At 41.8% G+C, this 15621-nt stretch overlaps 1 protein-coding gene across 2 annotated transcripts in view; it reads left to right on the top strand.

Annotated features, from left to right (window-relative positions):
* The window catches only part of LOC135480140 (discoidin domain-containing receptor 2-like), a 101026-nt gene extending 91080 nt beyond the window's left edge, over positions 1 to 9946 (top strand). Inside the window, exons 8-13 of one of the 2 annotated variants that reach the window (XM_064759903.1) lie at positions 358 to 612; positions 3559 to 3908; positions 4492 to 4625; positions 4983 to 5180; positions 5550 to 5784; positions 7426 to 9946. In XM_064759903.1, the coding sequence (XP_064615973.1) occupies positions 358 to 612; positions 3559 to 3908; positions 4492 to 4625; positions 4983 to 5180; positions 5550 to 5784; positions 7426 to 7758 (1505 nt within the window). In that variant the 3' untranslated portion in view covers positions 7759 to 9946. Of the gene's footprint in view, positions 1 to 357; positions 787 to 3558; positions 3909 to 4491; positions 4626 to 4982; positions 5181 to 5549; positions 5785 to 7425 lie in introns of both variants that reach the window. The other variant, XM_064759902.1, reaches the window with a different exon arrangement.
* Positions 9947 to 15621: the final 5675 nt, after the last annotated feature.

The raw sequence follows: 15621 nt of genomic DNA, 5'->3' as shown, positions 1-15621 counted from the left end.
TTAACTGCCATCACACTATTGCTGCTGTTTCATTGGATGAAAGATGTACCATCTAAGGTGCCTTAAATGCAGAGTTTGTGAACTGCTAGTAAGAGCGAATCCCCCTTTGAGCAGTATTTCAATAGTATTCTATGTGGGTTAGGAGAGTGCGCTTTGACATGGAGCGGAATGCCTTACATCCAGTTAGAATTTCTGCATTTCTGGCTAATTTTTCAATTAAATTCCAAAGCTCAGGTCATACCAAGGAATGTATGACGATTCAAACACTAATCAAATAAAGATAAAGTCTTATATTCGTGTACTGTATTCCAAAGTATCCATCTATTTTCTGATTTCGCAAATGACCTGTGTTTACAGGACCTGCTGTAGGGACGACCTCTCCAAGCGTCCATCAGTCAAAGGAGCCTCAGTCATTGGACGAGAGTTACATCGGGATTATTGTGGGGGCGCTGGCAGCACTCGTCATTGTCCTCTGCCTCATTGTGGTCATCGTCATCATGGGATACCGGCGCAGGAAGCATAACAACAACAGGCGTACCTGCATGCTCAAGCCCATGCCCGTCGATGGCCACGTCACTATCAACCTGAACGACCTGCGAGCCAGCACTAACGGTAAAATCTCCAATGGCAACATGTACAACAGTGTTGCACTGGAGGAATTGGAGATGGAGCGTGAACTTTGTACCGCGGCCGAGCTGAAGAGTGACAAAGGGGCGTACTTAGATCCCAGTGGCACTATTCAGTCGCGGCAATTGCCTGACCTTCCTCCCACACCAGACTCTTCAGGTACGGTACCAATCAAAACAACGACGACAAACCAATGACCAATCCGAGAAAAAAAAAAGTTTTTCAGCGAAAGAAAAAATATTAAAAAAAAGAAAAAACTTTGTCTCGATCCCAACGAAATTATTTTATTCATTTTTTTTTTTTTTGTCATGCTTTGTACATACGCCACGTTCAAGATTTCAGTGGAGACTACTCTTCCGGCAGCAAATTCTCTTAGTTTAATTGGCTCAGTTTCAACACACTTGGGATGAAGTAGCTCTTTTTTGCAATGGAGGTAAGAAAGGTCCAATATGAGAAATGATTAAGTCATAAATGATCATCTGAAAATTTATACAAAAGAAGAACAAATGAATTTGCTGAATTTCAAAATATTGTTGTCAAAAATTCTGCTATGTGTGAACAAACTGATTTAGGGTTTCTCCTCCATTGCTAAAGAATGTACTTCTCTAACCAATCACGGCTAATCTTAAACAGCTAGCACATTCAGACAATGGTCCCGTCAATTTTCGGCTATGTATTTGAAGAGATCTTTTGTAGGAGTGACCACCACTGTCCTTCCTTCGTAATCTTCCTGTGAATGCCGCATGTCAGCTAGAGTTATCTCCCCTTGACCCTGATCTTACACCTTGTACACCTAATTTTGGTACTCTGTCCTTTGCTTCAGTGGAATTGTTTTCAGAAAAAGAAAAAGGCATTCTTAAATCGGTCAGGAGGCAGTGTAGACCATTTTCAGTCCTCTTGCCTTTTTAAGACCTTTGAAATTTGTTTCACTAAGCAGTAGAGGCTTGCACTGAGTAGATGTTGGTGTGGTGATTCGTAGCTGCACTTGTAATCCCACATTTCCTGGATATGCAAATGGCTGTTTAGCGTGCGTCTGTAATGTTCCATCCACCCACCCATCCATCCATCTTTCCACCCACCCATCCACCGGCTTGTTTGATAATCACTCCATCAGATCATTCATCGCTCCATCCACCTCGTTATTTGATAAGCACTTCAGTCATGCGTCTTTTTGATTATTTGCTACTCACTTCATCAAAGCATTCCTCAGACCATTCATCAGACCATTCATCCATATTCTATTCATCCATATTCTATTCGTCCATGTTCTATTCATCCATATTCTATTCGTCCTATGCTTGACTTGTGTAGTTCATGTATAGAAGTCCCATCTTACTCGTGCAGTCGTAACACGTCTCCTAGCTCTTAGATGTCTTATATTCGCCCTCAGTTGAGAACTTCGAACTGCTTAGCGTTCAGGTGTTTGTCTCCCAAGAAAACTAATCTATGCATGCCGCAAGCGTAGTCTCCATACAGGGACAAAATACCAGCTCTTCCATGACAGATTCCACAAATCGGTGATGGGCTCAGGTCAAAATTTTTTTGAAGGGAAACCTTTTAATAAAAGAACTTGCGTGTTAAGCAAATTTTTAGAGCTTTCTTAAAGTTTGAAATCTTCAGTTAGACATCACTGGAATCAGTGTTTGAAATTTTGACTAGAGTCCCGAGACTGAATTCTGGAACCTTGTACTACTGCTTCAGCAAATCTGTTGCATAAAGTCAATTCATGGAAAGCAAAATCTCTTCTTTGTCACTGCTGTTTTTTGTGTTATCTGTTAGAATTAACGAAATTTTGACAATCTGATAGCAAAGAAACTGGCGGTGAAAGACCATGGTTGCTTTAAATGAATGACATGCTCATAATTCCCTCTGTTTCTTAGATTTTAGGAGTAGAGTTTATGACTTTACAGTGTATCTAGATTATTCATATGTGTTGTCTTTACTTGAAATAAATGAATTTAGTTCAGTATTTTGCCTGAAATTTCCGTAATAAGGTTAATCTAAATGATACCTCTGTTCATTTGTAAAATTTGATTTAAAGAAAATGTTTTAAATTTTTGAGGGATAAATTGATAAAAGAATTTTAAGAGTAATGTATATGTAACTGTTTTTGAATTTGTCAAGATAAGTTTATGAACAAAAGTAATGTTTTGAAGTGTTTGTAAGACAAATGAGCATTTGAATGGTTAATGTACAACCAAATGTTTGAAAATGAAAATAATATTTAAAAGCTTTGTCCTAAATAACCAATCTTTAACTAGTTAACTGCATGATTTGCTGTCTTATTCAAGTTTTGTTCCTTGCTTGAAAGACATAATCCACATACTAACAAGTGTCCATAGCTTAAATGTTTTGGATAAGATGTGTTCTTTGAAGTGTTTAAAGATATTTTATTAATACTCACATAATAAATATGTCAATATAATTTTTATGTCATTGGTGTCGGGTTTTTTCGTCCAGTGTCACCGTTATTGTCTCTTTGATGCCTAGTCTCATGAAATCTTACTTTGTTCATATATTTAGCACGTACATCATTTCAATTCAAGTGTAAGGAAATGTACGATATGTGGACAAGAGAAAGATAAGAAATTTCTAGCTTACATATATGCTATGTTTTAAAAAAATAATTCATATTACTAAATGGACATTTTTATTATTATTATTATTATTATTATTATTTATGGGGCAAGAAAAGCCCATCTGAAAATTAAGGCTTTTGAGAAAAACCTCTGTATGATGAAGCCAATTTACCTTTCACTTATCTGTAGATACTCACACAGGTTGGAATTACAGGTTTTAGTCTAAATATGACCCAGTATTAGCTTTGTGAGACTACGAATCGAAATGATTTTAAGTTGTTTGTGGTGTATTTTTATTCACAGTTAACCCCCTTGTATTGATGGTTTTCTGGCCCTCTCTACTGTTTTCCAGACACTTACTCGTCTCGAGACTACGCTGTGCCCGATGTGACAAAATCCTCGCTGGTTGTAGCGCTGCCACCCTCGCGTCCTCCACGGCCAATTAAACCACCACCAGTGACCACACCCAACATGACCAACACCCTGGAGAAGCCAATCAGCTACGACGCCCTCTACGCTGCAGCAGACATTATCAATGTCCATTCAGGTCCGAACATGTCCAATCTGCAGGGAGTGAGTGGGAACAACGTGTACGCCTCCCAGAACAGCGATCTGCTGCTGAGCATGGATTACTCTGTCATGGAGTTCCCACGGGAAAACTTGAAGTTCATCGAGGTGCTAGGAGAGGGGCAGTTTGGGGAGGTAAGTCAGGGTGGGCTTACATGAATTTTATTCGTTTAGTCGTAAACATTTTACTTGATTCTGACTGGTTTATCTCATTTACAGGGCCGCTGCGAAGTTTCGTTAATTTTGTATCTGAAAAACTTTGTGATCACACCAGTCTGAGTTTAAGGCCTTTATAGCTTCTGCAAGTACATTTTACTGCCCAGACTTAAGGAGAAATACAGTAGAAGAGTAGTCTATTGGTTGATTTTTCTGTTTGCAATGACAGTTTGTGAGCCATGTGCTTGTGTTCTACAAGAGGAGAATCAGTCAAACTGGCCAAAGTAGAAAACTTTGAAGAAATTAAGATTCTCAAAACCTTCAGAAGAGAATGTGCTTATCAAGTGGAACTTTCTGACCTTTAATAATGACTTCGTTAACACCTTTGCTTTAGGCAAATAGTATGATTATTTAGTTTTTGCACATCATTTAAAAGCTTAAACACTAAAACAATGGACTCATTTTTTTATCAAGGTAGGCTAAAATAGGATTTGTGTGCTCATTCAAGTGTTTTTTTTTTTTTTTATCATTATTAACCAGCCGTTGTTGTTGTTCCCCTCAGGTGCATTTATGTGAAGCAGTGCGGATAACAGAGTACTTACAGGACGATTTCGTGGTCAACAGGACGGCCTCCCGATCCTCTAGCATGCTCGTTGCCGTCAAAATGTTACGTCGGGAGGCTGATGATAGGGCAAGGTATGAACCACAGCATGTCTGCTATTCACCAAGACGGCCATGATGTTCAGAAACTCAAGCTCACCTTACTTTTTTGTGTAATGTTTAAATTTAAGTATAATTTAAATTAATATAGTTTGGGAGATTAAAAAGTGTTGAACTCATCATTGTTTCTCAACAGATAATGTACATTCATTTTGATTTTTTTCGTGGGGGAAGGGGGCAAGTCCATCAGCTGAGTAGAATATTTATGGGAATGTAGTTGGATATAGTAAATTATATAAAAAAAAAAAACAGTATAAGCTCTGTTGTTAAACGTTTTTCTCTTGCTTAGCACTTTGTATATTTCACAATCTGCACCTCAATTTTGTATTTCAGAGCCGATTTTCATAAAGAGATAAAGATAATGTCCCAGTTGAAGGACCCTAACATCGTGCGGGTGATGGGCGTGTGCACCACGGAGGAACCCTTGTGCATGATTGTCGAGTATATGAAATATGGAGACCTCCATCAATTCCTTCAAGACCATGTTCCGGAAAGCCCTGTTGCTATAGCAACTAATGCGAAATATTTAAGGTGTGTGATATTTACTGATCTTTTTGGTGGGCTTGTTAGACTACTAGTCTGTTTGTTTTTAGTGAATGCCATACTCAGGATTTTCTTCTCACACTGGCAGTTTGTCCATTTTAACATAGTTTGCTCTCTTGAAATAGAGCTTGATTGTTTTAGGATTATTATTTCATGATTATTATTTCATTCCCCACTCCAACGCCCCACTCCCCGACCCTGCCAACCTCCCACACCCACTCCCACTACAACCACCAACATATTGTTCTTCCACTTACTTTATTCAGCTCTTCCACGCCACCACCACAAACCCCCTTATCCACACCCACCTCACCCAGCAACAAATTGTAACCAAAGTGTTTCCTCTCTTTGTTTCAGTTATGGCTGCCTCATCTTCATCTCGTCTCAGATCGCCTCCGGAATGAAGTTCCTAGAATCCCTGAACATGGTCCACCGCGACCTGGCCACCAGGAACTGTCTTGTCGGTCATCACTTCTGCATTAAGATTTCCGATTTTGGGATGAGCCGTAGCTTGTACAGTGCTGACTATTACAGGATAGAAGGAAAGGCCGTGTTACCTATCCGCTGGATGGCCTGGGAGAGTATACTACTGGTGAGTATCATCAGGGAACAAAAGCAGCATTTTATCAGATTGTCCTAAAAAAACCCAAGGCCTTGGGTGGCCTTGTGATTAGCAGGCTAGTGCAGCACAGTGACGTCCAGGGGCGTTTCATCTATGTGATCATTGTGAGTTTATGTCCTGCTCGTGCTGGCTTCCTCTCCGGTCATATGTGGGAAGATCTGTCATCAGCCAGCACATGGTTGTGGATTTCCTCCCACCATAATGTTGGTTTTGGGTTTCCTCCCACCATAATGTTGGTTGTGGGTTTCCTCCCACCATAATGTTTGTTGTGGGTTTCCTCCCACCATAATGTTGGTTTTGGGTTTCCTCCCACCATAATGTTGGTTTTGGGTTAGCTCCCACCATAATGTTTGTTGTGGGTTTACTCCCACCATAATGTTGGTTGCTGTCATATAAGTGAAATATCTGAGTGCCGATACGGCAAAAACACTTCAGATCACATAAATAAATCAAAAGACCTAATGTTTACTTGTTTGGCAGACAGATAGCCCTTGGCAACTGAGATCCCTTGTTTGAACTTGTTTACGGCTTTATGTTGATAATGGCCCATGCAGTTTATACTTCCTTCTCCCTAGAACCTTTTCAGAAAAAACATTCCCCAAGACGTCAATCGTTTGTGAATAGTGACGGACGCTGGCATATTGGCTTAAGCTGATTTGCCTCTGACCAGTGAGGCTGCAGACTACTGGTTAGGTTTTGCCGATTTGGCCATGGCTTTCAATCGCAACAAATAGGATTGTTTGTCAGGTTAGCTACATGTAACAGGCCATGCTGTAGACTTGCCTGTCAGTCGCCAGGATGCACAAGGTACCATTTCAAACCCAGTGTTGGACAAGCAATTGGTAGATTCTCTCTGTGTGGCGCCTTGATGATATGCGATCACTGGCGCTCATTTAACCATTTGTGCAGACTTGTGGTCCCTGACGAGTACTTATCTTTCACCAGTATGGTGTGTATATCTGTAAGTCACATTTTGAAAGCTTGTCATTAACTTGCCAAAGCTCAGTGGTTTACACTTTGCACTCCAGTTTCCTCCACCCGTAGAAATGACTACCATCTAGCCCTGAAAGTCCTTTTCTTATACTGGCCTAGTGTCGTTGGAGTGTAGACCATGTGTCCCTACTCAATTTAGAATAGACTTATTATAGCCATGAAGGCTTCCACGTTACATGCTCCTCGGCAACTGCCGAATGTTGAGCAGCTGCGCGCTTGTCCTGCTTCATAGTGGAACAGTGGGAAGATGGCTGCATTTGCTGAGGAGAGAATACCATGGAAGCCTTCGTGGCTATAATAAATCTACTCTAAATCGAGTAGGAACATATGGTGGCAGGGCTGTGGGTGCAGAAAGCAGGTCTTCAGTTTGGTATCTTTTATTTATGCGAGACTTGTTCAGTGACAAAGAGAATCGGCCTATACCTTCGTTGAGTAGGAAATTAACATTGTAAGCGTCAAGACTCAAACGACGTCAGGCCAGTGTAAGAAAAGGAGTTGGAGACTTTCTGGGCTCCATCGTGCGATCGTATTAGTGAAATATTTTTGAGTATATTCATCAAATCAAACAGTAATAATTAACTAAATAAGTTTATATTCTTGTCTTTGTTGTTGTCTTAGGGTAAATTCACAACGAAAAGTGATGTGTGGTCATTTGCGGTGACCCTCTGGGAGGTGCTGACCTTTGCCAAGGAGCAGCCGTATGATTCGCTCACCGACGAACAGGTGATCGAAAACGCCGGTCACTACTACCGCAACGACAATCAGCAACTCTACCTACCCCAGCCGCCGAACTGCCCGCGGGAGATCTACGACCTGATGCGAGAATGCTGGAACAGGCAAGAGTTGGAAAGGCCCAGCTTCCGAGAAATCCACATGTTCCTCCAGCGGAAAAACATGGGCTATAACCCAAAGGACGAGAAACTGAGCCAAATTAAAGTCCCCGTCTGCTGAGTATGTTGTTGTTGAATGTCATTGTTGAACGCTTAAGATCACGTCACCCTGGTGCTGACATGTAATTGGCTGAAGACTTGGTCTGTTGCTTTTAAAGCAGAAATGTCTTAACATTCAATTGGCCGAGTTTTTTTTTATCAGTGGATCATATGCCATCCCTGTGTCTGATTGGCTGAATGTGTGGCCTCTTTTGATTGATCAAGAGTGAAGTGTCCATAAATCTGATTGGAAGATAATGAAGATCTGACACCGACAAGAGTAGGACTCAGCCCATTGTGATTGGCAGAACGGGCATGTCTTTCCTGTTTCTATTGGCTGGACTTGGATTTAACCTGAATTCTGATTGTACATTTTAGTGAGCACATGCTGTAGGCCTACAACTGATGGATCTGCCCTGGTTTCTGTGTGAGACCCATCTGCTAAATTTTACCTCCTATCAGGTCAGTCATATTTTGGTAGAGGAGCTAAAATTCAGCTGGATGAAAACCGAACAAAACTTGACCTGTAAGACAGACTATATCCTAAAACGTGAACTCTGAAGAACAGCCCGTCAGTATCGACTGGCAAAGATTCCACGCCCAGAAGGCTCTTATTTGTGATATATGTATGTGGTGGGGGCAAATGTCTCTTACCTCAATCGGAAATGGCCTCCCAAGCCAGAGACATCCAGTGCATTTGCCGGAAAAAGGACGTGTCTGTCTGTGCTACTTTGAGGAAGAGTTGCCAAGTTAGTGAGGTGTGGCAAAGTTGGCGTGGCATTACGGACTTGGAGAGACTCAGTGGGAACATGTTTTGGAACACATATGCCCATACCTGAGTCTTTATTAATGGTTTCAAATGAAGAATTCTTATATGGGGGGAGGGGACGGGATATCGAGATCACGTTTTCCACGACAAAGGTTTTAAATCAGTATGTTTAGCATGACTTTTAATTGTACATTGCTCAAAATTTGTGTGATTTTTAGTTTCTGTAGTCAGAGAATTCTGGCGTTAGTGTTTGTCTCACAACCATTGGTCGAGAAAAGCCTGGCTCAGGGGGGCTACTGCTTGTAACAACATTATTCATTGGTTAGTGTGCAACCAATGGAAATACCCTGCAAAGAAGATGCTGCAATAAGTGCCATAATAAAGAGTTGTTCGCCCTTTGGACTTGAAAACCTCTTGGGGACGAATTCCTGCCTTCCTAGCATTGGTTGTGTCAACACTCATGATATTCAGAAATGGGGCAGCAAGTACTAAGCTACAGTGTATGACTTCTCTTGTTGCCACGGGACCGGGAACATGCGTTGCATGACCTGGAGATTACCAGGCCCAGAACCAGCATTCTTTATGAACAATGTCACCTGGCATTTGATTGAACAGATGTGTGTGGATTGAGCTAGTGTGCACACAGTTCTAGACTACAAACGATGACATTGATGCATATGTAAATGACATTTGGCCCGGCCCTGTAACAAGGATAGATAAAACCATACAGGGCCTAGTGTCAAGTATAATGTAGAACAGAAAGTGGTGCAAGGAGCAGTGCCAGTCATTTACATATGGGTGTTAATATGACTGCCCTGGCAACTGGCAAATTAATATGTTGTCCTTTGGACTTTATTACAAAGACCGAAAGATTTCAGCGAACATTAATCTCTAAGAGATCAAGTTTAAGCCCCTGTCTTTTTTTCACTGCACAAAAAAGAAAGTCTTGTGTCTGTTAATTTAATTATGGATGTTTTACTGTGTACGTGTTCTTTTATTACTGGTCATTGCTGCCTGTGTTTCTGTGTATGGTTTGTGAGTAGATCTGATACATGTGCGTTTTGTCCAATCACAGCCTGTGTTACATTTGTCCAATCAGTATCTTTGTCTTATTCATGTGATGTCTTTGAGTCAGCAGATAGATTTGTTAAATCCTTTAATATTATTATTATTATGATAGATCTATATGCATGTATATATAGAAGTGAAGGATAGTACCACTACCAACATAATGTTTTATTTATGTAGACTGCATTTTTACGATATTTTTATGTCGCTCCTTTATATGCGTTTCAATTCTCGTCACACCACATTCATACAGCTTCATGTTTAAGTCTCGTGGCTGCCTTTGTACTAGGAAATCTGTCGTATGTGCAATAGTTTGCCATATTTCATTGCATTACAGGACTGTATGTTTGAAACATTTCTTCTTTTTTTTTTTTTCAAAACATGTCCTTTGGAACCACACGCATTTTCAGGTCATGTGGGTTGCTGGTCTTGTAATTTTCAATCAATCGACCAATCACGTTATATGAATCCCGTGTGGTGTTATTGCTGGATGTTAGAAGTCATAAGTTGTCTCCCCTTACAGAGGAGAACGTTAGAGGATGTGTATCTGCCGGCATAATCTTTTCTCGGTATGTCCTGGTCATATTTGTATTTCGCAGATGCCGTTTCGATGCAAAGGGTGGTGAGATGCATCATTCTCTGATTGGGCACAATTGGTTGAAATATGCATCGCATTGGCGACTGCGCATGTGGCAGTCACGTTTGAATCCACGTGACATTGACATTAGAGGACAGCGATTAGAGTTGAATGTTAGTGGACTCACAGTTTGTCATTACATGTTGTACATAATGCAAAAAAAAGGCTAGTTGGCCTTTCATGATGGTGGCCTCTGGCAAATATTTAAACATTGTTGGTTGATAAAAATAGTTACAAAAATCCCCCCTTCCCCCAAAGATACTAGAGGTGTATTTGTGCTCAGAAATGCATTCATGTTCACGCAGTTGAATTTTTTGGCATAATTTCATACATTTATGTTTTTTCTTTTCTTTTTTCTTTTGTCTTTTTGGATTAACATTTTTCAACTGGTCACCTAATACAGAAGGTTGTGATGTCATTCGACTCAGCATCTTTTCATCGGCCCGCTCTTCTGCAGCCCAACATTTTTATCCAATCAGAACATGTTGGAGCTAAGACTTGAGCGGGCCATGGAGAGTTCTATTTTTATACCCGCTATATAGTGTACATGATCACATTTGTAGAAGTTTAAAAACACGAAACGAAAATGGTGTAGAATCTTGACGTACTGTAGCTTCTATTGTGGACAGTCAAATGTATTACTTCTAGTCTACTCATGGTGCGTACTTGTGCTGTATGTTTGTCCGCAAGGTACACGTCTGAAAATGACAACAAGTTTGTTGTTTTTTCAGAACCAATAAAAAAAAACAATTCAAGTGTGCTTCTGAGTCAGGTTTTGACTTGCATAATTCTTTATTGACAAGGCCGCTATCTCCCGATTATACCTCCCATTTTGCACCACGAGCTTGTGTTTTTGTTCTTTTTTTTTCTTTTATTTTTGTTAAATATATATATAGAGAGAGAAGTGAAGGCACGAGTCAGAAGAAAGTTGATTTATTGTGCAGATTTTCACTTGGAAAAAAGTGTTTGCTAAAAATGATGTAAGTATTGTTAATTGTTCAGCAGTTTAAAAGACAAAAAATGCGACGCAAAAAAAATGTGCCGCCTTGTTTCAATGTGTAGGCCTCGCGTTATGAAGGACTTGTGTCGTACCAGTTGAACTTCAGGCTCCCAAGGTGACAGCAGCCCCCCCCCCCCCCCCCCCCCACTCCCCCTTGGCGATTTGCCCCATTCCATGTAGATGTGCCCGATGCTTTAGCTTCGGAGAGTTATGTTTGTCCACTAGTGCTGGCCAGATGATCGGAGCAGATAGAATGGTTTGTCTTCGGAGACCTTACATAATACAAGATGAGGGATAATTTCTTCAAGTACCAGGCCGTTTCCTTCCGCTACGTGGCGTCTAATGTACGCACATCAGCCGCAATGTGGCGTCAGATGTATGCACATTTTACATAGTCGATTTCATCTGATCAGCACAAGTAATATCGTGGATGAGTTGTGTAATTTGAAGTTGGATTTCAGTTTAGGCTTGGAAGATTGCCAGTTCATGTTACAGCCAGCTGAAAGTGCTCCATTTTGTCTACGCGTACCAGGTGATTGGCCAGCTAGCACATGCACACTATTGCAAGGAAATAGCCCCAATGCACGAGCGGTATTGCGTAACTAGCACGTCCTTTGTCTTTACCAATCCCTTGCCCCTCCGCGACCTTCTGTCTGTCCGTTGTTTCGATCTTAACTTGTCCAACAGTCAGATGTAATTGTTATTTCGTGCTCTTCACGTGACTTCTGGTTTAAACAGTGATATTTACGTTACCATGGTTACTACATTGAAATACTGCTGGGCATGACGCTGGTTGTTAAAACCTCCTCGCAAACCAGCGGAGCGACCTCTGGAGTCGGGTGAATTTGACAACAGCTGCCGTATCGTAATATAAATCTGTTTGTCTTGAATAAGTAGCATTTGTTTCTGTTTATTTTTTATTTTTCCTTTCGTTTGTTACGTTTTTCTTATCTTTCCTTTTCTGTTCCTTTGTCTCTTGTGAGTAACGAGAAGTTTTATTCATTGTCAGCTTTAGACATGTTGATTATATATGCTGTAATTTTTATTGACTATTTTACTTTCAAACGCGGCATAATGCCAGCAACGCTGAGTGTATCAACCCGGCATTTCTATGGTGTAAATAAAAGAAAGACGTATACATTTAATCCAAGTGCTGTGGATTTTTTTCTGTTGTCCTTACACGTATTTCATCGGTATTGCTGAAACCCCGCCAATCTGACGTTAACCTTGAGCTTCTGGACACTGACTGGCATTTCAAAATGTGGCTTTTACACATATTCCAACGGCATGACTGACACACCGCCAAAATGACTTAAATCTCTAACCACTAGGCACTGACTGGCATGATGAAAAGTGGCTTTTACACGTTCCAACGGTATGGTTGAAAGACTGCCAATATGACTTCACTTGCTAACCCTTGAGTACTGACTAGCATGACGAAATGTGGCTTTTACACATATTCCACGTATGGCTAAAAATACTGCCAATATGACTTCACTTGCTATTCCTTGGGCACTGACTAGCATGATGAAATGTGGCTTTTACACATATTTCAACGGTATGGCTAAAATAAATGTCAGTATGACTTAAATCTCTGTCACCTGGGCACTGACTGACAAGAAGAAATGTGGCTATTCACCGGCACAGGGTAACCGTATGCTATCTTTTCTAGCATCCGGGTTATTCGCATGGAAACGCTAGGGGACAAATAACATTGAGCTAAATGGGCGAAATGCTGAGTTTTGCGGATTCCTAAAATTGAAATCGATGCGTTGAAACAGACTGTCGTATTCCAGACATCAATCAAAAGTACGTTCCAGGTCAATAATCGCAAATCGCTAATTCCCAAAACGACTTCAATTTATTTATTTATTTATTTGATTGGTTTTTTACGCCGTACTCAAGAATATTTCACTTATACGACGGCGGCCAGCGTCATGGTGTGAGGAAACCGGGCAGAGCCCGAGGGAAACCCATGACCATCCGCAGGTTGCTGAAGGACCTTCCCACTCACGAAAACGACTTTATGCACAAACCACTAAAGAAGTAGGAAAGTATATGAAGTGCCAAACTGATGAAGATTTTGGTACCATTGATGTAAATGTAGCGGTGACCAGTTTTATTAAACAACGAAAAAAATTAGATGAAATTCTGTAACGGAGGTCTTTGTGAGGAATCGTGCTATAGAGAGTAGAGAAATCCCAAGAGGAGGTATCCTTGTACGTGTACTTGAGTCTAATTCTTCAGTGAAACGTTTGGAGGTTTCAAGAATCTTCATATAGCTGACGTCTAAAACTATAGGATACTAACACGTACGAAGGTTAGGCACATTCTGATCGTGTTTTTTGGTTTTCTGACAGAATTCCTGACCACAATGCTATATTTATGGTGCAATCAGCGTCAGGGCCTATCACCTCCAGTAGCGCTATTGTAGTCACGTGACCAAAGAGTGCGCAGATGATTGGCTCAGAGTAGCTATGACACTACAAAGCTGTGGTGGACCCTGCTGATCCGTCTTGTTCGTGACAAAAATGAAACACATATATTCAACTAGTTTTGTTGTGACGCGCCAAGTACACGTTTGTGACAAACATGAACACCAGCTCGTATGTGTTCTCACGTTTTAAGTAAATGTTCGTGACAAAAAATGAAACATATATAAACAGCTCGTTATTGTTGTAACCTGTGAAGTACATGTGCGTGACAAAAATGGACTTTATATATCCTCTGAGAAAAGTCAAATAATTTGCGACTGATCCCCCGATGATATCTAAATTGCTGCTATTTGAGCATCCACACGGACAGTGAGAATATAACCATAACTGAGGTAAACTGACAAGAGGCCGTGTTTCATCGGTTACGTGTGACTATTTGCCAACTTTCACACTGTCGTTGCTCATCGCTGTTCTGGTTTTATTTATTTATTGATTTATTTGTGTTGGAAACCACGCCCAGGTTTACGTAACAAGTCTCCTGACTTAGAGAGCGCTTTGGTCCTTGACGAATATGGGAATACTGGATTCCCGCACGCACGCGTCCTCGTTGCTGATAGACTGCGTCGCTTGAATGTGGACCATCGTTTATTGAGGGACAGCGCCCATCGTTTGCTGCGAGACCGCGTCACTTATAGGTGGACAGTTGTTTATAGGGAGATATATGTGTATACTGTGACACCGCGTCGTTTGCTGCGAGACTCCGTCGTTTGTTGCGAGACTCCGTCGTTTGTAGCAGGACCGTCGTTGGTAGGGAGACGGCGTCGTTTACTGCGAGACCCAGTCATCTGTAGCGACACCCCGTCATTTGCTGTTTGACCGCGTGGGTTGCAGGTGAATAGTTGTTTATTTGGAGACGGCGTCGTTTACTTCGAGACCCATCGTTTGCAGCGAGACCCCATCGTTTACTGTGAGACACCGTCGTTTGATGCTAAACCGCGTCGCTTGTAGTTGGACCGACGTTTATAGGGAGACCGTATCGTTTACTGCGAGACGCCGTCGTTTGTTACTAGATTGCGTAGTTTTTGCTGCTAGACCGCGTCGCTTGTAGTTGAACCGTCATTTGTAGGTTGACAGCGTCGTTTACTGCGAGACCCCGTCGTTTGCTGCGAGACTCCGTCGTTTGTTGCGAGACTCCGTCGTTTGTTGCGAGACTCCTTCGTTTGTAGCAGGACCGTCGTTGGTAGGGAGACGGCGTCGTTTACTGCAAGACCCAGTCATTTGTAGCGACACCCCGTCGTTTGCTGTTTGACCGCGTGGCTTGCAGGTGAATAGTTGTTTATTTGGGGACGGCATCGTTTACTTCGAGACCCATCGTTTGCAGCGAGACCCCATCGTTTACTGTGAGACTCCGTCGTTTGATGCTAAACCGCGTCGCTTGTAGGTGGACCGACGTTTATAAGGAGACCGCATCGTTTACTACGAGACTCCGTCGTTTGTTACCAGACTGCGTAGTTTTTGCTGCTAGACCGCGTCGCTTGTAGTTGAACCGTCATTTGTAGGTTGACAGCGTCGTTTACTGCGAGACCCCGTCGTTTGCTGCGAGACTCCGTCGTTTGTTGCGAGACTCCGTCGTTTGTAGGGAAATCGCGTCGTTTACAGCGAGACCGTCATTTGCTGGGAGACCCCGTCGTTGTTGCTAGACCCCGTTGTTTGCTGCGAAACCGTGTCGTTTGTAGGGAGATCAGGTATAGGGTACTGGATTAGACTGTGAGGGTCTCGCCAAATGCGTCTTTAGAATTAAGCTTAACCTGGGATATGGGTTGTATATGCATCGTTGACTAGTTACACTCGTGTAACCAGCGTCGCTCATACTTCTCTCGCCCTTCCCGCTGGTTCAGAACAGTCGTTCTTCTGTGACTGGCCGCTTGGGGGCGCTAGCAATCAACGATCCAATCAAAGTATGGGAATCGATGATT

Source organism: Liolophura sinensis, chromosome 13 (genome assembly GCF_032854445.1).
Source record: "Liolophura sinensis isolate JHLJ2023 chromosome 13, CUHK_Ljap_v2, whole genome shotgun sequence".
NCBI lineage: Eukaryota > Metazoa > Mollusca > Polyplacophora > Chitonida > Chitonidae > Liolophura > Liolophura sinensis.
Note: the sequence above shows the minus strand (reverse complement) of the source record. Positions and strands in the feature narration are given on the sequence as shown.